This window comes from Benincasa hispida, chromosome 2 (genome assembly GCF_009727055.1).
Source record: "Benincasa hispida cultivar B227 chromosome 2, ASM972705v1, whole genome shotgun sequence".
In the NCBI taxonomy this organism is placed as follows: domain Eukaryota; kingdom Viridiplantae; phylum Streptophyta; class Magnoliopsida; order Cucurbitales; family Cucurbitaceae; genus Benincasa; species Benincasa hispida.
In genome coordinates this window covers 3073486-3098277 of record NC_052350.1, presented here as the reverse complement: position 1 = coordinate 3098277, position 24792 = coordinate 3073486, and the positions used below count along the sequence as shown (strand labels likewise).

The window sequence follows — 24792 nt, the reverse complement described above, 5'->3', positions numbered from 1 at the left end:
TAAATATTCTTATAATTTCAAACGAGAAATTGAGAGCAACCCAAAATTTTCATTCCAATAATTGTAATTTAATTTATAATCTAGCCACACATACACACTAGGGATGTTCACGGGATGGGACCGGGATGCCATTCCCCATCCTCGCTTCCCAGGGATCAGGGCCGGGATTTCCCGCGGGAAATTCGGGGGATCGAGTCTCCCGTTATTTTATTTTATTTTTTTTGTAAAAACTAATTAATATAAATTGAGCAAATTTTAATTAAATAATTAACTTTATCACTAAATTGTTTATTATTGTTAGTTTTATATAACAATTTGAATTTAAAGATAAGTTACTCAAATTTTGGCCTAAAAAAGCTAATTAATTTTTTTAGTAGAAAGAAATAAATATAAATCAAATTATTCACATATATAATCTAAATTTAAACATTCAATTTAAACATATTTATTATGTTTTCCAATAAATAATCAAATTTAAATATAATATTTATATAATAATAATAATAACATAACATTAGATAACTATACTAAATAAATATATAAAAGCTAATCAGGCGGGGACGGGGAATGCATTCCTTGTACCCGTCCTCATTTAGCTCACGGGGAATTTTTTTTCTCCACTTCCTCCCCCATTCTCCATCCAATCGGGGAATCCCCGCCCCGTTCGGGGTGAGGCCCCCATCCCCTTAGAAAAATTGGACATCTTTAATACACATATGTACATATTATACATATAGGTTAAAATACCATTTTGATATCTACATTATGAAGTTTGTTCAATTATAGTTCACATAATTTTAATTTTTCTAATTTTAGTCCTTTAATATCAATATATCTTAAATTTAGTCTATCAAACTTAATTTTTATCAAAATTGATTCAATAATAATAATAATTTTTATAAGAATATACAATACATGAATATAAAAATTTATATTTTAAATCCTAATAGGACAACCCTTTAAACAAAATGTTGTATAAGAAATCAAACAAACTTTAATATGGAAGGATGTTTTCAAATATAGACAAACAAACCAAAATATTTTCAAATATAGCAAAATTTCATTATCTATCTACGATAAACAACAATAATATACTATCTATGTCATGATAAATGAACTGCGATATTTTACTAATGCTTATAAATATTTGAAGGATGTTTTCAAATATAGAAAAACAAACAAAAATATTTTTAAATATAGCAAAATTTCATTATCTATCTACGATAAACTGCAATAATCTACTCATGAACTGCGATATTTTACTAATACCTATAAATATTTTTAGCATTTTTTTATTTAAAATAAGAGTAATGATTATTTTTAACACTTTTGTCATTTAAAATAAGAGTAATTATTAGATGCAGTCTAATTCTTATGCTCTCCACATCTCTACAAAAAAAATATAGTTTTTAAGAAATAAAAATGATGCGTGATAGTATTTTATTAGATTATATTTGGAATGCATCAAGATAAGTAAAGCACCAAGTTTTTCTTAAAAAATAATTTCTCAAAATTAAACAAACGAATTAAAGTAATATTTCCGGGTTAAAACTAGGGTAAAAGATTTGCAAAAAGTTAAGATTAAGATATAGTATAAATATGGAGGTTGAAATCCCAATGAAAAATCCCATTCCTATTCTGTTTTGGTTTCATGTGGGCTCGAAAGCAATAAATACAAGCTTTTCCATGGAGGATTCTCCATTGCCATAATCAAACCTTCTATCCACTATCAACCACCTCAGAATCTACCAACGACTTTTCAACTTCACAATCCTTCTCCAATCTCCATTATCTCCTCCAACGACATTTTTCAGCCACTCTCCCCGGCAATGGGGCACCCAAATGAGAACACTGGCTCTTCCGTCTCGTTCGGTGCTGTCGTCGCCGGCCTTTTCTTCTTACTGGCTCTGTATGCGCAACCGATCCCTTCAAGCACAGTGTGATCGTGACTTCCCTGACTTTGAGACCTACTATGTCGAATTGCCGTTCGTGTCTCAAATTCCGACGGACAGAGATAGCATAACTTGTTGCAGAAGTCGACGATTATGTTTAAGGATCAAGTTCAGGGACCTGAGAGTGTGGCTTTCGATCCTCTAGGGCGTGGACCTTACACTGGTGTCGCTGATGGTAGAGTATTGTTCTGGAATGGCGAATCCTGGACTGATTTTGCTTATACTTCGCCGAATAGGTAATGTTCTTCTCTTCTTCTTTTTGCTGAATCTGTCTGTGTTAATTGCTTAGACGTTCTTGTTTGTGGATTCTCCTAGGGTTTCGTGTCGATGTAGGATGGAGGAAGTTTGATAGTGTATAAGCGGATGTTTATCTTTTTTTAATTCTAATTCAAGAGCCTGACGATATCTTAACCTCCTCCAAATTTGGGACCGACCAAGTTCAAAAAAATAATATTAAAACCTGTGCCTTCAAATTCAAAAATTGATTTTGAAGTTTTCATCTATAGAACAAGAAATATATGAATATTTTTAAAATCTTGTGTTTGGATGATAAAAAAAGTGTAATTCATCTTTAAATCCTATGAAATTTGGCAAAAATCTGACTGTTTCAGTGAAAATCTTCCTCTCTTTCTAATTATTTAAATTGTCATCCAATTCTTTTTTTCTTTTTGTAGAGTAAGAATTCAAATGATTAAACTATAGTTGGTTGCTTCATATGTACTGATTATTTTATATAGCCTACAAGTGGAGTCATGCTGTAAAGTTCGATAGTATTAACTTTATTATATATAGAAACAATCTTTCAGTTAATAATATTTAATTGGGACAACTTTGTGTGAACATTGTATGTACACAAGCACACATATGTTTATATTGCTTTGTTCAAACTCTTGTAGGAGGATTTGGTGCAAGAAGAGACAAAACACAAAAGTTAATCTGCATCCTTTTTGGAGACTTTTAGTAGGTGGAATGGTTAGAAATATCCCTCAAATGTTTTTATCTTTCACAATTAGTATCCTGTTGGTTGGTCTAGTTTTTCTCGATCCTTCCCGGCCGAGATCAATCCCTGAGGATTACTTCAAACAATTTTCCCTTTAATAGTATCATCGAAATGTGATAAATAGATCTGTTATGTTATATGCCAAAATTTGTTCACAGCATGTCTGATTTTGATGTTTTATAATTACTTATCTATCATTTCCTTGTTCTAGGCATTTGTTTTTAAATGTTGCCGATACATTCTAATTTGTTTCCATATGGTTTCAGGTCGGAGATATGTGATCCTAAGCCATCAATTTTAAGTTATTAGAAGAATGAACATATATGTGGCCGCCCTTTGGGTCTCCGATTTGACAAGAAGACAGGCGATTTATATATTGCAGATGCATACTTCGGGCTGATGAAAGTCGGACCGGAAGGAGGTCTGGCAACATCTCTTTCAACTGAAGCAGAAGGAGTGCCATTCAAGTTCACCAATGATCTAGACCTTGATGAAGAAGGGAATGTGTACTTCACAGATAGCAGCACCAAATACCACCGAAGGTAAGCTATTGTGATTTTCTCTTGCTAATTATCAAAAGACCATAGATGCTTCCTAATAATATTATGGTGATTTTCTTGTTGCTCACCACTTTATAGATGAGGGTTATGTGAAAATCATAAGTAAAACTTGTTGATCGACAAGGAGCAGGGGAATGGAAGATCTCCTTTATGTTCATCTGTAAAACTTGTTGATGTTATTCTTGTTCAAGATAACATTGTATTCTATTCTTATAAACCAAAATATCAAGTTGTTATGACATTCAGTAATTTGGTTTAAAATCTAGATTAACTAGACTAATTCCAAGAATATTCAAAGGACTCTTTGGTCTTTGGGATTTTTTTCAGTTTTCTTGCTGCTTGTCTCTTAAGTCTGATTTCTAAGGCCAAAGCGTAGAAACCTTCTAAGAGTTCTTATACCTATATTTCTTGTGTAGGAACTTCTTGCAGGTAGTTTTTTCTACTGAGAACTCTGGGAGAGTTTTGAAGTATAATGCTGCTACAGGAGAAACCACTGTTCTTGTGAGAGATGTTTATTTTCCAAACGGCGTGTCTCTAAGCAAGGACGGTTCGTTCTTCGTCTTCTCCGAAGGGGGCAAAGGAAGGTGAAACTCTTTACAACTTGAAATGCCTCTTTTAAGTTTTTCATCAACATTTATTACTTCAGTCCCACTCTCATTATTAACACCTCTTAGTCCATGCATTTATGTTCACAAAATGGAAAGAACACCAATGATCTGTTTATTTATTTCAACTCATTCACTACTTTAGCAACATTTCCATGATCTAGATTATGCAAGTATTGGTTAAAGGGTGAGAAAGCAGGAACAGAGGTCTTCGCCATACTTCCCGGATTTCCCGACAACATCCGAACGAACGACAAGGGCGAATTCTGGGTGGCAATCCACAGTCGACGTTCGACATTAGCCCGTTTGGAAGCTAAATATCCAAAACTGAGGAAATTTCTTCTCAAGCTTCCAATATCAGTAAAATTCCAGACCATCTTGCTTGGGGGGAGGCCTCATGCAGTGGTTGTGAAGTACAGCCCAGAGGGAAAGCTTTTGCAGATATTAGAAGACAACCAAGGGAAGGTTGTGAGAGCAGCAAGTGAAGTTGAGGAAAAAGATGGAAAATTGTGGATTGGAAGTGTTTTAATGTCTTTTCTTGCAGTTTATGATTTGCATTAAGTTTGGTGAATAGGAATAGGCCTTTTTAGTTTTATTTCTTTGGTAGTTTTAGAGTATTAGTTAGCTATTATGTTCATTCTGAACTTGCCTGTTGTGTTTTTTTTTCTCTCTTATTCCCTTCTTCCTTGTCCATGGACAAAGTACATTTATATACTCTAGTATTTATGATCCAAAAACTCCCTACTTCTGTGTAACAAAGTTTGAAACAATGACAAATGTGTACTTTTCTAACTCTTTACTTCAAATTTTGTTACCATTTATCTTAAATAAAATAAATACCAAAACATCGACTTTTGAGATGATAATTGGTGACTTACACACAACTATACTTGATAAAAATTCCTATTTTTTTATTATTAATTGAGATATTTAATACCCGTGTTCATCCTGGATTAAAATTATTTTTCAATACGAGGATTAAAAGATGGTATTAAAAATGCTTCTAAAACAAGACTAAGAGGGCTTTGTATTGTAAACAGCCTCATCTCACATGAAAGATGAAAAATATCCTTCAAAGTTTTCTAAAATGTTAACTTCTCTATTACTCATTTGGTTTAGTTGTCAAACCAAATCCAAATGGAAAAAGTGGATCATAATGTGAATCCCCAACGTTCATTGGGAGTTGATCGACAGTCTTGAACCAAGTGCGAGCAAGTTTCCCGGTGAATCCGTAGTCACCGAACAGAAGGTCAGCTACACCTTGGCCTTCTGTTCCTGGAAGCCAAGCAGCCACAAGGGCATTGGCTATTCCAACATAAGGCTGCATCACAACAGGGCGACCGGAGACGACGACAACGACACATTTGATATTGTTGCACACATTCCTTATGGTGCTTGGACCAGGTTCAGAAATGGAGAGATTCGTGCTGTCACCAAACATTTCAGCATATGGAGGCTCCCCTACAATGACAATGGCATATGAGAACCCGTTCGACTTGACAAATCCCGCATCTGGATTTTCATTGTACACGACCTGTGTCGCAGGATCGACCGTATTCTTCACAGCATTGAGGATGGTAGTACCTGTTTACAAATTTACCACGTCCTAAGAAACTGCACAACTATCATGCTACTGAGGTGTTTACGGTTTTCATACATTGTTACAGAAGAAGAAACGATGAAATTTGTATATGCGTTTCAATTAGTAATGATTAGTTTCATGTCATAAAAGAGCAGTGAGAATTTTCTTCTTGGTTTCTTCTCTTTCAAGAAATAACAGTGAAAACTTACCAACAGTGAGATCATTGCCGCTCTGACCCTGCCATGTGATCGTCCAGCCTCCACATTGATAGCCCAAGTTGTCGGCGTGAGTCCCTGCAACTAGTATCTTTCCAGCTTTTTTAGGAAGAGGAAGCAATGGCTTATTGGCAGAGGGACCGTTCTTCAATAGAACAAGCGATTTTCTTACCGCTTCCCTGGCCAGTTCTCTATGTTCCTGTTGAAGGCCAACATTTTAGTTTCAGTTACACCAAAGCCAAAACTTTAGCTAAATCATTTTCCAACTAGAATCAAAACAACGGGTGACAGACCTTGCTCCCAAGTTGGTTGGCTAGGCTGTTATCCGCCAATGGGTTTTCAAAGAGACCCATAAGGAATTTAATTCTTAATATCCTCTGAACAGCATCATTGATCCTGCTCATTGGAATGATATTATTCTTCACCTGGCGAGTGAGTTCGTCAATGAACTCCGTGTAGTTTTCTGGAACCATAACCTGCCATGCATCATATACACAATGGAATATTGTAACCGTCTTAAATTAGACATCAAGAACAAAATCAAATGGCTCAGGTTGAGGCAGACTGAAATTAAGTTCAACCACTAATCTTCCATAGACAAGGAAGTGTATGATGGTTGTGTTACATGTTCCAAATCAGAGCTGACATTTGACTTACCATGTCAATTCCAGCACTAACTCCAGCTTGAACTGAATATGAATAATTAGCATGTGGAGGAGAGGTGATCCTGTCAATCCCTTGCCAATCAGAAATGACAAAACCCTACAGACAACCAACAAAAAACATTCATTCCGAGCTTGTACAATTGTCTACGATCTATTTTAGTATACTAATATAAGAATCTCACTTAAGTTATCTAATTTCTTTGAATACCTTGAACCTCAGCTTGTCCTTGAGGTAGCCAGTGACAAGGTCATGGTTGGCGTGCATTCTCACTCCATTCCAGCTCGAGTATGATACCATTACTGTTGCAACTCCCTTTTTTATCGAGTTATAATATGCAGGCATGTGAATGTTAAGCAAACCATTATAGTTAACCACAGTGTTATTTTCATCGATACCCCTGGTTGTGCCACCATCTCCTACGAAGTGCTTAGCACAGGCCGCAACTTTTTGTCTGAAGTTAAATAAGTTGAAATAGAAAAGTGGTAAATGGAATATATCCAAATAAATTCATTTGAATCACTAGATTTTGACCAACTCTTGCATAGTCCAGTTAAATCATGAGCGCATTTGAAAAGACAACATATATGAGCAAAACAATACAGAGAAACAGAGATGGATGTTATGGGTGAGATTAGGTTTGGTTCATTTCTATCACCAAAAGACTCAGACGGAAGGATCTCTTAGCTACTTATATTTCATTTTTCTTTACTTCAAGTAAAAATGTTTCTACTAGCATATATATTATAATACATCATCAATCAATAAACCCTATTTTTTTTTTTTTCATTTTCATAATTACTTCAAGTAAAAAGAATCAATATGATCTTCCCTTCATTTCACTGGTTCTTTGAAGAAAACTAGTACGGAGAAATTTAATATGGGGCAAGTGAAAAGAGAGAGAGAGAGAGAGAGAAGACGGTCTTCATTACAATTGAGCATGTGTTCTCTGATATTATTATAGATCCGCATTGATACATTGGTTTACCAAGTAAGGAAATTTAACTTTAACTTCCAATGCCTATAAGATTTGGATTTTGTTTAATAATCTTTTACATGCGTTCACAAAACCTCATCTGATAAGACTGAAGAATGCCAAAAATAGGGAAGGGTCATCATGTTAGACAGCTAGATTAAGCAGGAGAGGAGAATAGAAATGAATGAGCATTTTGCTAGAGAAATCCATATGTATAATCACTAAGAAGGAACTACTGAATGAGGAACCAACTTATTTCATAACCATTTATAAACAATGATTTTACCAGGAACCACATGGTCCACATAAAGATATTTTATCAATCAATTCAGTAACATTAAAAACAGTGTTATTGAAGAGAGAGAGAGGGTATGCATTGGTTAAAAGAAGACAGAAGTTAAATGCTTGTCTAGCCTCACAACTTTAGGCTTTTTGACCATAGATTTAAAAAATAAAAAACAAAATTAACAAATAAAAAATAAAAAATAAAACAAAAAGCTGTTAGAATTATTAGCATTATTATTTTGGGTGGGCATCTGGGTAAATGATAATTAACCCCAGTATAATCATTCAAAGCACTGTACAAGGATATTTGCTGGTAAGCATGCAGGGGAAAATACCAAATCTAATTACAATATTTAAATTTGAAAATTATAGATACTATATATAACCTTTTAAACATTAAAATGAAAATCATATTATGTTATTAATTGACTCCTGTTAGACAAAATGACAACCAAAGAAAGTTAAAACTTTGCAAATAGATCTTACTTTCCGCAACAAAAGGAATCCTTTTCGCGAATTAGAAGGAATTGCTCCTTGCAATCCAGGTATGATCTCAGTCATTTGTTGAACAATCTTATGGTCTTCGCTATAGCTCTCATAGCAAAGACATAAGATATTTTATTAATCAATTCAGTAACATTAAAAACAGTGTTATTGAAGAGAGAGAGGCTATGCATTGGTTAAAAGAAGACAGAAGTTAAATGCTTGTCTAGCCTCGACTTTAGACTTTTTACCATAGATTTAAAAAATAAAAAACAAAATTAACAAATAAAAAATAAAACAAAAAGCTGTTAGAATTATTAGCATTATTTTGGTAGGCATCTGGGTAAATGATAATTAACCCCAGTATAATCATTCAAAGCACTGTACAAGGATATTTGCTGGTAAGCATGCAGGGGAAAATACCAATCTAATACAATATTTAAATTTGAAAATATAGATACTATATATAATCTTTTAAACATTAAAATGAAAAATCATATTATGTTATTAATTTACTCCTGTTAGACACAAAATGACAACCAAAGAAAGTTAAATTTATGCAAATAGATCTTACTTTCCCGCAACAAAAGGAATCCCTTTTCGCGAATTAAAAGGAATTGCTCCTTGCAATCCAGGTATAATCTCAGTCATTTGTTGAACAATCTTATGGTCTTCACTATAGCTCTCATAGCATCGACCCCATCTAGGATCTCTGCACACCTGCACAACACCCAACAACCAGAACGAAAAAACCCTAACTAAACAAAATTTCCTGAAAATGTAAGAATCTTTCATTTTCTCCTCGAAGAAACTGATTCAAAATGTTACGTTACCGCAATACATGGAGCAAAAACGTAAGGAATTCCAGTTGCTCTGACTTCAAGTGCTGTAGCATCTCCTATCCGCCTAAGAAGTTCCGGATCCCTGATGTGAAAAGTAAACTCATAAGCAAACCAGGTCATGAATCTGCATACCGTCCACTAACAAAATTTTGGATTATAAGTTCAAATTCAAAAAATATGTTCAGGGATTTTTCGTTTTTCTTACTAAACGGGTGTATCAGTTCAAAGATCAACACATAAAAACCTTCCTAAATCTTAATCGTCCATTAGTATAATGTAAGATAATCAAATCATATACATACAAAAGACTAAGGAAATCCACTACTTATTGACTGCTTTTCTTACCTAGTAACTCCAAGACCAACATTATGAGGAAAGATAGTGGCATTGTACACATTATTGTGACCATGAACAGCATCAATCCCATAAATCATAGGGATCCCAAGACGGGTGGCTAAAGATCCCTTTTGGATCTCATTCACCATATTGACCCAAGTCTCCGCCGTCGCTTTCTCCGCCGGTACACTTCCTCCTCCGCTCAGTACACTCCCTGTCCAAACCCACCATCATTCTTCATTTTCCATTAGCACAATACAGTATAATACAGTATATAACACATACATCCATGACAATAATCCTTACTGAAAAGTAGACATTAAACTCACACAATCTAATTTAACCAAATAATGGAACCAATATCAAAGAGTTATGATATAATACCAATGAAGTAGTTCTTCATGACGTCCGGGGTTGCAACTTTCCGTTCAATCTGAACCATTTGGCCAATTTTTTCTTCCAAAGTCATCCGACCCATAAGATCTTTGATTCTAGCACCCAATGGCTGTTTAGGGTCTTTGTATTTCAGGTAAGTTGCATCTGTAGCAACAGCCAGGCAACATAGCAACAGCCAAAACCCCATCAAGGGCTTTAAGAACCGCATCATTTTGAGCTCTGGAACTCGAGCAGATCAAAACCTGATGATAAAACAGAGTATTGATTGGGGTTTTAAGCAAGTGAAAACTGGATTTAAGAAAATGTGGTGACACAGATAGCATTTGAGGAATTACAAAAGCAAAAAGAAAACGATGAAATGAGAGAAAAAGAAGAGAAAAGGAAAATGATTCTTACAGAAGAAAGTGAAAATGGTAGTGATGATACTGCCAGTGAGAAAATGGGAATCCACAGGACACGAAGAATGAGTACGTGGGGACCTTTATACAAACCTTTAACTATTATTTTATTCACTTTCTTATCCATTAACTCAGATTTCAAAGAAAACGGCTTTTCTTTATTTATTATTACTCCCTCCAAAATCTAAATTAAAATTTTTTTTAAAAAATTATAGTACGAGTATTATTATTATTTTTTATTTTTTTATGGATCATGAAATAAATGTCTGTAGCTCTTATGTTATTTTTAAAAATAACATGTTAACGAGACACACAAATTAAATACAAAAATAACGAAATTGGATCATTTTTGTGTTCTTTTAAGAATGTAACACTAACACGAACAAAACGGATGAAAACTTTAAATTATAGTTTGAAATGTTTACTAGAAAATTATTTTAAATGACAATAGCAAAATATTAATCTATCAATAATAGACTACTATTTGTGTCTATCATGACACAAATAGACAATTATAGTAGTCTATCGTAGATAAACAGTGAAATCTTACTATATTTATAAATATTTTAATTCATTATTCTATATTTAAAAATAACATATATTTACTTTAGTTACATAAATATTAAAGATTTGCCAAAAAAAAATTAAAAAAAAGATGGTATTATTACAAATCAAATCCAAATATAATATAAAACACACCCAATGAATTCTCAAACTCACAGTAGACTTCACGACTAAAAAAATATCAATTTCGTAACTAAATAACTTTTTGAACTCTTCAGCTCTCTCACCTAAGCAACTCTTCACTATTTGTTTCAAATGTTCTCTAAAGAAAAGTCAAATAAAAAATTATGACTTTTACATGAAGAGAAAGTTATTTAGTAAAGCGTTTCACTCTTAAAGTTTTAGAGGAAAAAAGTTTCTTTGTACAAATCACTTTTAGCTAAATGATTATATAAACATGAAACAAAGAGTTCATTTTACATGATGTAACAGAAAGATGAGCAAAATGAAATAGATAGTTAAATAGAATAGAATGGACGTACGTATAAAATTATAGTTTTGGGAAGGAGAGAGTATGTGGCACGTGTTACTAAATAAATTTTAAAAAAATAATAAAATAGGGAATGTAAATTTGTTTTTGATAAATTAAAATTGGAAAGATAATAAAGTATGTTAGAAATTAGAAAGCAGAAATGAACACTTTTCAAAAAAAGAAAAAAAAAAAAGCAAATGAACACAAAAAAGTGAACGTAAGAATTTGCATTGGGGATTGGTGAGACAGTGAATTTTGAGTTTTAGTGAAGTTAAATAATTGAGGCATTCGTTGAACGAAGAAAAGTGGCACGCATAACACCGCCAATTGCCTAAACGTTGCGATTTCATTTGACCAATACCATCTTTCCACGTGCAAAATCAAACCTCACTACATTACCGTTGGGATTAAATAAATCTTATAATATTTATATAACAAAACAACATTCTATTTATGCTAATTATAAAATTTGGTTTTACTTTAAATCGTGTTTTTGTTTTGGTCCCTAAACTTTAAAAAATATTCAAAATTTTAGTCCATAAACTTTTAAAAATATTTATTTTAATTCCTACTATTGAAATTATGTTAACTCTTCAACAAAAATGTAAGAGAACTTGTATATTTTGATCACTAGACTCTATTTGTTTTTCTTGCCTGTTGGGTTAACAACTTAGGCCCCATTTAGTAACCATTTGATTTTTTTCTCCCGAAAGTTTAGTTTATTCCATCCACATTTCTTACAGTAATTTGCATACAATGGTTAAATTCTTAACCAAATTCCAAAAACACAAACAACTTTTTGAAAAGTTGCTTTTTTTAATTCTCAAAATTTGGCTTAATTTTTCAAACTATTGGTGAAAAGTAGATAACAAATGAAGAAATTTGGAGGTGAAAGTAGTGTTTATAGCTTTAATTTTAAAAAACAAAATGATTATCAAACGGGACCGTAATATTAAACTAAGTTGCACATTTGGTTTTAGAATTTTGTGAAATTAATGTTAAATAGATGTTAAACTTCAAAAGAAATTTAACAGCTCTTTAGATTTTTAAGTAGTACTTTCTATTTTGTATCTAAAATATGCTTAACCTTTTATCTTTATGTCTATTATGTCTTTGATTTATTCGACATTTTAAAATTTTACCCACCAATCAGACAAAAATTGACCGTTTAATAATTTATTTATATATATATATATTGATTTAAAAAATTGTTAATATGTTGAGGGCCTAATTAATTTTTAAAATTTAGAAACTTATTAGACACAAAAATAAAAGTATAGTACCTACTGGATAACTTTTAAAGCTAAATAACCTATTAAATACAAATATGAAAATTTATATACTAAATTTGTAAACTTCGCTTTCGGAGTTATTTTGGCTTTATCTATTTTATCTCTTGGATTTAAGCATTTCTTTTCCATATGTGATTTTGTAATTGTATTTTTACTATCAGGTTGGTGTGAACATTTGTGTGATACAATTTTGGATGTTGATTGTGCGTCACTTTATTTATTAGAAAGTTTCAACTTACTTGTAACAAAATCAATAGTAGCCAACAAGAGCGTAGCTCAATTAGCATAATGTTTATACTATCAACCTCGTGGTTTGAGGTTCGATTCCCCTATCAATATAACTTAGTTGTTTAAGTTCAACAAAATTATGAGATGCTCAATTGGCATAACTTTGGATTGTAAGGATTTAATATCTCAAGTTTCAATTCTGTTACATAATAAAGTTTTAAGAACTAAATTGTTACAAAGTTGAAATTATAGAAAATAAATCATTACAAATCAAAATTAAGAGACTAAATTGTTATTTTTACAAAAAGATTTTAGGAATCGAAAACATAAGAAAATGATCCACGTGGCCAAGACATTCAAATTTTATAGCCGTTGGGAGACAAGCTGCGTGGCCGACAAGCTGTACGTATAGTAACGTAATGTCCTTTTCCATTGGGAAACCCATTTTTCATACTATGGTTTGCGTGGTAGCATACTTTCATATTCTTCATTAAATATTTTATTTCTTCGTTGCTTTGGTATTTTCATTAATTCAAACTAATGCTCGTTAGATATTTAATTTGTTCACTGCTTTTGTGTTTTTATTGATTCTTTTCTTCTTTTAAAATAGTGGTAGAAAAATCAAACTCAGCTTCAGGATCGATAATATAAGTTTAGGTTAGTTAACATATGATTGTGTTGGTTTATTTTTATTAGTTTAAATGAAAATGGTTTCAATTTTATGTTTGTTATCAATTCAAACACAATTCAATGGACAAAATATTAAATATGACATTGGATGATTTTTTACACAACTATTTAAGTAAGAGTTCAATTAACCTTGATCCTTACTAATCATGTGTGAATGTCACCCTCCATGGAAGGAGATAAATCTTCAAGCTTAGAGATATAAGTAACTAGAGTCCCACCATGTGAGCATCTCATAAATGTCGTTCATTTATTTTGTATATATTTGATAATAATAAAGAAAGATGATAGGTCAATAAAAGTTTAACTCAACTGCCATCCTTATGAACTAAAGACTAAAAGATCCATGGTTCAAATCCCCCACCTCCAATTTGTACTAAAGAAACACAGTAAATAAAATGAATTTTACAGTCTAATCTTAAATATTATATTCTATAATATTTAAAAGGAAAAGTGTAATCTACCTTCCCAAGTTGAGTCATAATATCATGATTTAAAAGGAAAAAAGTACCAACTCGAGCAATTAGGCTATAGATATGAGTAGCAAATTTTTGTTCATGTAATTTATATATAAAATAAACAAAAAAAAATGAACTTTCTGTTTTTCTTTCTTTTTCTTTTTTTAATTTTTATTTTTAGAATACAAAGACTGATTACAAAATCACTTTAATCGCATTAAGAAACACGAGAAGATAAGAAGTTTGCTCTTCCAACGTCTTGCAACAAGAGAATGGGCCAGAACATTATTAAAGCATCAAACGTGATTGAAGAAAACATTTGTCCAACTCATCTGCTGAGACTTTAGCCTCAAGGATGAAAAAAGAGACCCAAGTAAAGTCTAAAGAGACCCCGTTCAGCATATAAACAGCCTCTAGGTAGTCCAACTTCACAATACCAGGGCAAACATTGAGATTCAACAATACTAAGAAGACCTTCATAATAGTCATTACTTCAAGAAAAATATGAACTTTTCATTCTTGAGAGTTGCACATCTACATGAAACCTTGGTGGAAATGCGGTTTATCTAACGATTGGCAAAAAGAGACTGCCAATACCATATAAACTGAAGAAAATATTTAATACAACAAAATCAATCATTTTCCGAAAGGGAAAAATAATATATGGGCAAACAAAAGAAAAGCAAAACTTCCCTCATTTTCCCCCATTTTAGGGGCCTCTAGCCCATTTTCAGAACACTAAACCACAAGGATTGTAGGACACTGTGCCTTCCACCCAAAGGGCAACTTTCCAAACCACAAACTTTGCGAACCTCCAATTATTTGAAGATAGGACAACTGAAGTCACTCAAAAGGATGGCAGACCAGCTCTTTTTTTGTGTATACAGTTTCAATGAGTTACTATACTTTCTTTGCTTGCTGTAGAAAGATAGAACCTGTTAAATTTCTGTAATGTGGATCTCCAGAACCATACTTCTGTCACGTGATTACTTCTTCAAATATGTTAGGTATGAATCTTGAGCAATCGTCAAAACATCGGGTCTCTCTGCTTGGTTATATGTCAAACAACGACGTATAAAATCCTGCATTACGTTAATATAAAAACCATTGTTTGACTGCTGTGAATCTCTACATTATAACATAGGAAATTATATGTAGGAAACCTTGACATATCAAAATATGGATGGCCAAAATATATTATGAATGTGTTATTAAGCACAAAAATAGTTTATATTATGTTGAAGGGAATTGAGCAAATGCAAATCAGACTACAGCTCACCTTCGCCTCGTTTGAGACAGCAGGTCGAGTAGGGAAATCAACTTTACGAGCTTTTATAATGGTGTCTTCACGAAGTATTCTTTCTTGTGTCTGATCATGTCCAAATGGACGTCTGCCAAAGAGCATTTGATATAGTAGTACACCCGCTGACCAGACATCAACCTGTTTTCAGAAGATGGTAGGTTATAGAAAACCCGAGCTTAGGAAAAGCAAGGCAGTAAAGTACATACTACACTTTTCTGCACAAATCACAATTGGGAGACTCACTTGCAAGAAACTTGATGTTTTTTTTTAGAAAAACAAATGTGGTGTTAGCCTTACTGCCTTGTTCTTTTTCCTAGTTTTTGGATCAGAGTTCTTTGTATAGATTCTTTGGTAAATACAAACCATTCTTAATTCAAGCCAACTAGAGATATATCTAACACTGAAAGATTGGTGGCGACCAGTGGGGAATACTTATCGTATCTTCCCTCACCCCATTTTCTATGTCTTTAAGCATTTTGAGTGAAACCAAAAGCAAAGTCATGAAGGTTTATGTCTAAAGTAAACAATATCGTACCATTATGGAGATATCTAAAATTCAGTTGTCCACGACTATAATAACATAAACAAGAATGCAGCAGAAAAGAGAAAATAAACTATAGAACAACCAACCTTGGATGATATTAAAGGAGTCTTGCTGAGTTCAAAGCATTCGGGAGGTAAATACCTGCAGATGCCAAAACAAATCAACGACTGACACTACACAGAGTAGGAATGCATGCATGGGGGCGTTATAAGAAGAAAACTTGTACAAACAATATCAAGGACTTAAAATCCAAAAAAGAACCATTCGTTCACCATAATTTCTCCATAAAACGCATTACCTCCTTGAAAAAGGTCAACAATGGTTTACACATTTAGACACAGAAATGGACTAAAGAGGAGAGGGGAAAGGAAAGCAAACTTGATATAACTAGCAAAGAAACTATTCTACTCAACTCAAAAAGTCACAGCCTATTCAATACTCTTAGCAGGATATAAATGTCAAAACATATAAAAAGCCAAAAGTATACACTAAAATAGACATTTACCAATATGTTCCAGCACCCTGTGATGTTAGTTCCATACCCTGTGATCCAACATCATCCTCAACTATTTTACTCAGACCGAAATCCGTCACTTTTGCAACACCTAGTTCATCAAATAAAACGTTACCAGGTTTCAGGTCATAATGGATAATTTTTTGTGTCCTTCTGTTCAAGTAAACGAGGCCATGAAATATCTGAACTATGATAATCCTGGCTTCTTTCTCAGGTAATATTGGTGTTGACTTGAGAACAGCATCAAGATCCTTCCCTGGAGAAAAAAAATGTGCAACTGATAAAGCAAGACGAAAAAAAAATACCACTTTTCATATGAAGATAAGAAGAAAAATAGACAGTGTTATGCATAGTCTGATAAAATCATGCGTTTCAGATTGTTCCAGAAAACAAGTGTCAATTTTGTTTATGTTCAAAGCAGAATATTTCAACTGGCTTCCTCGCACAACATGAAAAGCACATCAGAAATATACAATGGTAAAACAGAGATATACCGCTACAATATTCTAAGACTGTACAGAATGTATTTTGATCAATCTCGAAAATGTCCCATAGCCGAACAATGTGAGTATGCACCAATGTTTTGTGGATATTGTACTCCCTAATTGCATGCCTTATATAACTTTGCTTCTTCTCTTCACTCCACTGAGCATTCAACCCATGCAGCTTACACGCAACATATCTATGCTCTACCAAGTCATAAGCCTGCTGGAAATTTCTTACTTCAAAATCACTGCAAAAAGGTATATCTTTACAGTTGCCAAATGTAGGCAGAGACGGTCTTGTTTTTTTCCCATCAATTTAAATCTCGAACAGTTTTTTTGAGAGAATGTTAAGAATAATTATACAGCACAAATTTCTGACCTTGTAAACCTCACTGAATCCTCCTTTCCCAAGAAGGTTTAAAAGGGCATATCTGCAATTTAGAATCTGAAAATTGTTGAAACGAGAACCATCCTCATCTCGTATCCGCTTCATTTCACGTATAAGCCTTCCTTTATCAATTTCATATCGGTCCCTTTCACGTAGAATAGTTTCCTCTTCCTACAAAGAGTTCATAAATTATTTATTTTATTTTATTTTATTTATTTATTTATTTTAGTATTATTATTATTATTTTGATAAGAACATCGAAGAAATATATTATCACAAAAGAAACAAAAAGGCATAAGAGTTTATAAATTATGATAAGATAGATATGTCATCTAAGCAAACCAATAAATAAAATTGCAAATGTTTTCAATTAAAGAGACAACAAGACATGACAAAGGAACTAACACGCTTAATGCTTGCCAGACGGGATTTATAGATTTCATCCTGAATGAAACTGTCCTCTTCTTGGGCTCCTGGCTCTACATCGGTCCCATCACCTTTGTCTATAAAATAGAAAGTTCAGTCACTTCTAGATGGTTGAATTTAGAATTTTAGGCACAAAGCATATATTCTTATCTTAAATTTCAAAAAATCTTGCAGCAAGATCACATGTACTAGTGCATGAGAAAAACTTACCCGGCTGTCTTTTCTTCAAGGACTTGCGCTGTCGTTCAATAGCCTCCTTGGTTTCTAGTAATTGTTTCTGAAAAGTGAGAAACTTATTTGTCACAATGAACAAATGACTAAATGTACAACTCACAAGAACTCCATGTTGGAAAAACTAAAACAAAGATACATGATCTAGTAGGTGACAAAAAAAACTTTTTGTTCAGATAGTAAAAATATACTATTCGCCAAATGCTGAGGCTATGATATGTTCATCCTATTTTCTTTGCTCGTGAGAATATTTTATCCACAACAAAAGATCTAAAAAGTACAACATGCTCTACTATAATTTGCAAATAATAATTTAAAAAAAGAAAAACAAAACAAACAAACAAACAAAAAACCTACTATTAAATTGGAAACAAATTCAAATTTGTTTTGGATATGGTTATGTTGGATTTTCTTTATACTTCTGTAATATTATCTGAGTATTAGGTGACTGGGTGTTTATACCGATTATTCATATTTGGAATAAAAAACTTATTTATTGGTCGATGGTTTTTCTTCTATATAAAAAGTCCTTGTTTATTTGATCCGATAAAGAAGAAAAATTTAATAAGTTTAGTTTCTTCCTAAAATTTAAGTCGTTAACAAAAGCATAAAGATGACGTACAAGATGAGCATTTAGATCTTTCAATGCTTGTCCATCCTCCCACGTTTCAGATATGACTGTCCCAGCTCTGACATCCATACAAAAATGCAATCAGTTTTTTCCTTGAATAAAACTTGAAAGTGAATGTGATTGCAAGAAGCCAATAATTTGATTGACAAATCCAAATCCAAATCCAAAACCCAGAATAGTCAAAGTTTCAGACAAAATTTCAAACCCATAGCTTAAGTCTCACAAATCTCGTCCATTAGCACGGCTATCTAGAGGCCAGGAATTGGAACATAATTGTTAAAGTAGGGTAAAGAAGACGGGATATAAATCCCTCACTAAGCAAGGGCAAGATATAACGTGGCAATGGCATATAACAACTAGATTATGAAAAAACTAACCTGATTACACCCACATTGCCAAGTCTCAAGGAGTCTTGTCGGACTTTCATCCTCGCTTCCTGCCTCTCAGCCTTTGAAACAGATATCAGCAAATCCGATAGTACTTTTGTTCTCTGTAATGTCAATAAAATCCACAAGAAGGATGAAATAGTTAATGACAAATCTGTGTCTACAAAAAATCAAATTCTTGATGATGAAAGCACGTTCTATTTGCCTCTTCATAATAGGAGAACAAATAACATTATAAAGAAGCAATCAGCTAGATTTCATGGTAAATAACCTCCCTTTGGAGTAAACAACCTTGATGGTCAGAAAAATGGCTACCATAAAGTAAGATAAGGTTGTGGGCCATATATAAATTGGGCAAGAAAGGCAAGCAGTGACTGGTGCGAGTAGGGTGGAATATAGTTAGTAGTGGCAGAGATAATAGAATTGTTAATGCTAGTGAAAAACAAAGTCATCTTCCAGACACATATTGACCGAAGATAGTTCAGGGACTTCTAGGTATTGGAAAATCCCCAGGAAGAGTATAGATGTAGATGAATTCTTAGACTTCATGACCTAGCTCCTAGATGGAATGTTTTCACTAAGGAACTTGTAGCTTCTTAAACTGGATATTATACACGGTTAAATTTTTATAAATTTTTTCAGCTCACAGGTAAGAGATTAATTCCTTGAGACAAACAAACCTTAGGCTTCATTTGCTGTTCGTACTCTTTGAGCTCCTTCAATTCCTGCGTAAATCAGGATCAAAGAGAAAAGATAAAATCATAAAATTAATAAACAGAAAAGACAATTCGAAGATGTCTTGCAAATGAACAAACTTATGAATGAAACATTCTAGAATACTCCAAAAAAGAAAAACATTTTCGAATGCCACCATATGCATGGACAAAGTCCATAAGGAAAATGTATTCTAGCAAATAGGTTTTCAACTATCTTGGGTGTTATCTATGTACCTTTTCTAATTCATGGTAAAGATTTTGATATTCAGAAGACTCTTGACGTGATTTTCGCAAATCCTCCTCCAATGAAGCAACTTTTGCCCGTAAAGAAACCAACTCTTCCTATTAAATACAACCAACAAAAAGAAAAAATTTGAGATGTCAATAAGTTGTGGCACCAAGGCAAGATATTCCACATAATGAAAACTTTTTCCATGCACCAAACAGGAGATACTATTCATTACAAACAAAACAACACTTCACAAGTCAACAATTGTATGTTGACAAAACACATTTAATCTTATTTCAAAGGTTGCAAACCGGCGAATTACATGGGCATAAAAATTCTTTTTTGCACTCATTCAGATGCATGCTTCATAGGGATTTGACATAAGGATATATCTCTATCCAAAAAAGAAAAAGAAAAAAGGTACGTTTGCCTGTATTGGAGAATGCTTCCATGCACATATGAAAAACGCCATACCTCCATTGGAGATCGATTATCTACCCGAAGATGCTCTTTACACATACCATCCTGCAAAACCAGAGATTGATTACTAATCAACCAAAATGTTTTTTTTCTTAATAGAAAACAGGACTTTAAATTCGGACAATGAATTAATAGAATTGCATTGCAATAGCTTGATCAATGGCTCAGGTATCTCATTCTTCCAGGTAGAAAATGAGGGTACTATGCGAAGGCCCATGCTTAGTCTTACGGCCTTCCTTCCCAAGAAATTTTGTAGCTGCTAATTGAATATTTCATACTTTCTAGAAGCCATCGTGATGGGGCAACTTCTTTTAAAAATAGAAAACATTGGTCAATTTTGATTGGTTTTGCCTGTTTCAGACAATCAATTTTAATTAAAAAGTCTGTTATTTAAGTTGGCTTTTTAGTATACCTTAAACTAACAAGAATAATTGATGTTGAACCAACCAACCCAAATATATCCCAACACTGTGCCATATAGGAAAAGACTATCAATCAGTGCCTTCTTCCTTTTTTTTTTTTTTTTTAAAACATCCGTGAGTGTCTAGGTCAACTTACACGCACCTCGACTAGTCTCACAGGAGAACCCGCCTGACCCTACAATATTTAGGTGTCAAAGAAACTCATAAGATATTGAATCCTAAGTAGGTGGCCACCATAGATTGAACTTATGACCTCTTAGCCCTTTACCAAGAAGATGTTCCTTTATTTACCACTAGGCCAACCCATTATGGTTCAATTGATACGTTTTGTGATAGAAACAAACTGCTTTCATTGAGAAAAAATGAAAGAAGACCTTTTCAAAAAGAAAATGGAACAGCTCATTTATATAGGCCTGATCCGCTTCTCCAACCCATGCAATCTTGCATGGGTAACAAAGGATAATGGATCATGGGTCGACTTGAAAGTTTCACTGAGGAAAGATAAAATATATTCTCTGTCTTTTAAAAGAATTGAAAAAAATTTAACTTTCATTGAGAAAAAATGAAGGCATAGTCAGACATATAAAAAAGGAAAACCCCACAAAAAGAAAAGTCAGACTACAAAAGAGGCTCCAGTCGAGAAATAAGACCAAGTAAATACAAAAGAGTCTGGTAGAGACCAAACATCGTCATAGGAACTCTCAAGCCCTCTAAAGATTATGTTGTTTCTCTCTCCCTAAAGCCTCCTGCCACAAAAAGCACCCTTTATCACGAAACGGTGGATGGAGGAAAAGCTACTCAATCGACTCCTTGCAACTCTTAGAGATGGAACATATTCTCTCTACCACCACCTCTAAAATCATTTCATCAACCATATCATTCTTGCTGCAACAAGTCCTGAATATTGAGTGCTGTTGAGAAGGTCATTTCAATTTTTGCATGAGTAAGAGTTGATGAAATGTAAGACAAATGCTCCCCTTCATCCCCTTCAACATAGCACCCATGGCTTCCTCGTCATCTTTCTGAGTTAGTGCATTTTCCTCCTCCAATTCCTGCTGCACTACCTCTATGTGATTGCTTGTAGCAACCATCTGATAAGTGTCCCATTTGATTACACTGGACGACAACTGAGTTTTAGTGGAACACATTAAAGATGACTTCCTCACCCATGATAGGGATATCTCTTGTCTGATCACACTATCCTTGTCTATTCTCCACTTTAAAGGAATCTATGCAACTTTGGAGAAGGTGTCTAACTTCCTAAGATCACTTACTTAAACTAGACAAATTGAAAGAAGGATGACAGAACCTTTGTGCTCCCAGTAGGACACCTAAAAATTTGTGGAAAAGCAGGATGACAGTTTCACAAATATCATCTATTACCAAAGCCTGAATGAGAGTCTCCAGCACAATTAAACAAAGTGTGGCATTTTCATCGAAAAAGGAAACATACAAAAAGAGCCAAGATGCCCAAAAAGACAAGGATTTATAGAAGAAGCTCTCCAATTCTAAAAACGAGGAAATTAAATAAGATATAAATAAACAAAAAAATATATATATACCTATAAAAAGATGTCTGAAATAGATTTTGGAGACTATCTTTCAATCAAATAAATAACTTCAACTAAATGGTCAATCCATCATAAAGAACTAAATAATGGTCAATCCATCATAAAGAACTAAATAACACAAAATTGTTCAATTAAAGCACAAACAACATTACAGATTTGACTAACTGATCAGTCAGATCTTACCTTAAGGTATAAACTGTCGTGTTGACCATTGGTAGGTGGAATTGTTGAGAGAGAAATTTGTGATTTTATCTGATCATTAACTCTTGACCCACGACCTCGATTTGAGAGGGATTGTCCCCTTCCTCTGGCTTGTTTTTTCCTATTTACATCCACATTCTTTTTGGTCTCTGTGGCTTCCACCAGATTTTGCCTTCCATCTTCCACTGCCTGAAATGCCTTGTAATTTTATTTTATATATATATATATTGGTCATTAAAGGTAAAATTCCAAGGAGTATAATAGGTGCCAAAAAACAACTTGCAGGTCAATAGACTCAGAAAATCAAAAGAAAAGGGAGAAAAAAAATTAACAAGACGGAGAAGGCACAGACAGTCAAGTGCTCGATAAAGAAGACAACAAGGTTTGATGCAGTAACTAGAAAATGAAAAACTTATACAAGAAACACGAACATTTCATTGGATAAAAACATTTATGATCAATGAACCAGGGTTTAGGAATTGTCTATCATATTTAAACTACAGCAATTGTTACTCCAAACCATAACCAAAATAATAAGAACTACCTCAGCACGTTCAGGAAGGACTGGGTCATTGGCCTCTTGAAGTTTTTGACGCTTTTGGGTGTTAGCTTGGATGAGGAATCCATCTCCAGTCTAATATACAATATATTACATACAATATCATCAAATCCAGAATAAGCCAATGCGAGCATAGCTCAACGAGCATATAATAGATATTAGTAACCAAGAAATTTATAGTTTGAATCCCCCCACCCTCTATTGTACTAAAAGAAATCATCAAGTCCATAATAGATAATCTCTCAACTTTAAGTTATCATACTTACAAAGCAAAAATAAGTTTTGGTTATCAACGAAAACAAATAAATGGATATGGATCCTAAATAAGAACGTTCAAGTTCATTTTTTCTGTCAAAGGACGTTAAAGTTCATAGGTCAGCCAAAAGCACCAAAATTATATTCTAACACGAATAAATCTCGCTTACTTTTTCCAAAGTTATCGATGTCAACCTTTCAATAACAGAGTATCACAAGAAAATAAAAAATCCACTCTAGACACTATTTAAGACAAGAAAATCAAAGATTGTCCACACAAAAGTAATACGGGTGATAGTACATTATCCTAGTTGTGGGTTGGTGCATTCTCATTTCCCACGCCTAACTCCAGTCAGTTCCAATGGGAAAAATTAGAATGGCAGGTTGTTTAATCAGTCACAATCTCAATAACCAACTAAAACTCAATTCTCGAGATACAGAAACGAAGAGGAATGAATACAAGTTGCACATGAATGGTAAATGGAACTTACAGCATCATCAGAATCACTCGAAGTGGAGGGCTCGATCAAATTTTCAGTGGCGACAAATTTCACAGCAGATGAGACAGAAGTCCTGGTTGACTGCGACTGAGCAGGCGGCTGGATGGACGAGGTCTTACCGACCATACGAGCTTCGAGCTTGGCCATTTTGGTCGGCAAAGACTGGTCCGATTGATTGGATGAATTGGAAGAGAAATGAAGAAGCATATCATCCGACATTGCGTAAACAGCAATGCAGCGAGCAACTTACGATTAAAAACAGTATACTCAAAACCATTCAAGAAATCATCTAATCATCTTTATTCCCTAATTGACTCAATTTGAATTTGAGGTAAACCCTACAGAAATGCAGGGTTCCATAGCGTGCAAAAACAATCTGTGTACACCCTTTAGTTACGAAAACACAGCCATAATCAAGCTGTGTAGGAAAAAGTAAGCTCTAACAAAACTGGGTTCAGAGAGAAACTGCAAGAATCAATCAAAGATATCGAAAAGAAGTTCAAAGAGTAATCCCAGTACAAAACCCAACTCAGAAAGATCAAAATTGAGACAGAAAAGGCGGAAAGGAAAATTAGGGTTTTCACAATTATGGTAGAAACTAGTGAATGGAAGGGAATTGAATAGAGGGGATAATTGAGATGAGAACAATAAGATCAGCAAAAACAAGGCTATGGTGTTAGTACTAACTTGAATGTTTATGAGTCATGAGGAAACTTTTGGATGAAGGAATATACTGAGTATGACTTCAAGACCATGGAAGAAAAGACTATGGAGGAGAGAGAAAGAAGAACAAGAGAGAGATTGAGATTGTGAGGGAAATGAAAAACTTTTATGAGAAAAACAGAGGATTTAACCTTTAGACTTCATCTTTTGCAAATTGCAAGGCTTGTGGAGAGAGATTTACCATCTATCAAAGAGCATTTAGTGCCCAAATGCATCAAATATTCCCCCCAAAAA

At 33.6% G+C, this 24792-nt stretch overlaps 2 protein-coding genes and 1 pseudogene across 7 annotated transcripts; 1 reads left to right on the top strand and 2 right to left on the bottom strand.

Moving 5' to 3' along the window:
* The first annotated feature begins 1640 nt into the window (after nucleotides 1-1640).
* Nucleotides 1641-4909, top strand: LOC120071139 (annotated as a pseudogene).
* A 206-nt stretch (nucleotides 4910-5115) lies between these two features.
* LOC120071138 (beta-glucosidase BoGH3B-like) lies at nucleotides 5116-10414 on the bottom strand. Of its 2 annotated transcripts, XM_039023221.1 has the most exons (10): nucleotides 10292-10414; nucleotides 9884-10137; nucleotides 9509-9713; nucleotides 9155-9245; nucleotides 8896-9041; nucleotides 6788-7031; nucleotides 6572-6676; nucleotides 6208-6390; nucleotides 5909-6113; nucleotides 5220-5701 (listed from the first exon to the last, which is right to left on the bottom strand). In XM_039023221.1, exons 2-10 carry the CDS (start codon nucleotides 10104-10106, stop codon nucleotides 5220-5222), a joined length of 1884 nt encoding a protein of 627 aa, XP_038879149.1. In that variant the 5' UTR covers nucleotides 10107-10137; nucleotides 10292-10414. The 2 variants fall into 2 exon arrangements, with proteins under 2 accessions (XP_038879150.1, XP_038879149.1); XM_039023222.1 differs by lacking the exon at nucleotides 10292-10414 and having other exon boundaries at nucleotides 5116-5701; nucleotides 9884-10106.
* A 4034-nt stretch (nucleotides 10415-14448) lies between these two features.
* Nucleotides 14449-24792, bottom strand: LOC120071231 (serine/threonine-protein kinase TOUSLED). Of its 5 annotated transcripts, none has more exons than XM_039023364.1 (16): nucleotides 23827-24787; nucleotides 23066-23155; nucleotides 22504-22719; nucleotides 20322-20372; nucleotides 19853-19960; nucleotides 19583-19627; nucleotides 18894-19006; nucleotides 18508-18574; nucleotides 17865-17931; nucleotides 17634-17731; nucleotides 17220-17399; nucleotides 16850-17063; nucleotides 16347-16611; nucleotides 15928-15982; nucleotides 15274-15435; nucleotides 14449-15076 (listed from the first exon to the last, which is right to left on the bottom strand). In XM_039023364.1, exons 1-16 carry the CDS (start codon nucleotides 24052-24054, stop codon nucleotides 14981-14983), a joined length of 2055 nt encoding a protein of 684 aa, XP_038879292.1. In that variant the 5' UTR covers nucleotides 24055-24787; the 3' UTR covers nucleotides 14449-14980. The 5 variants fall into 5 exon arrangements, with proteins under 5 accessions (XP_038879292.1, XP_038879294.1, XP_038879293.1 ...); XM_039023366.1 differs by having other exon boundaries at nucleotides 22504-22710; nucleotides 23827-24786; XM_039023365.1 differs by having other exon boundaries at nucleotides 16850-17060; nucleotides 23827-24785.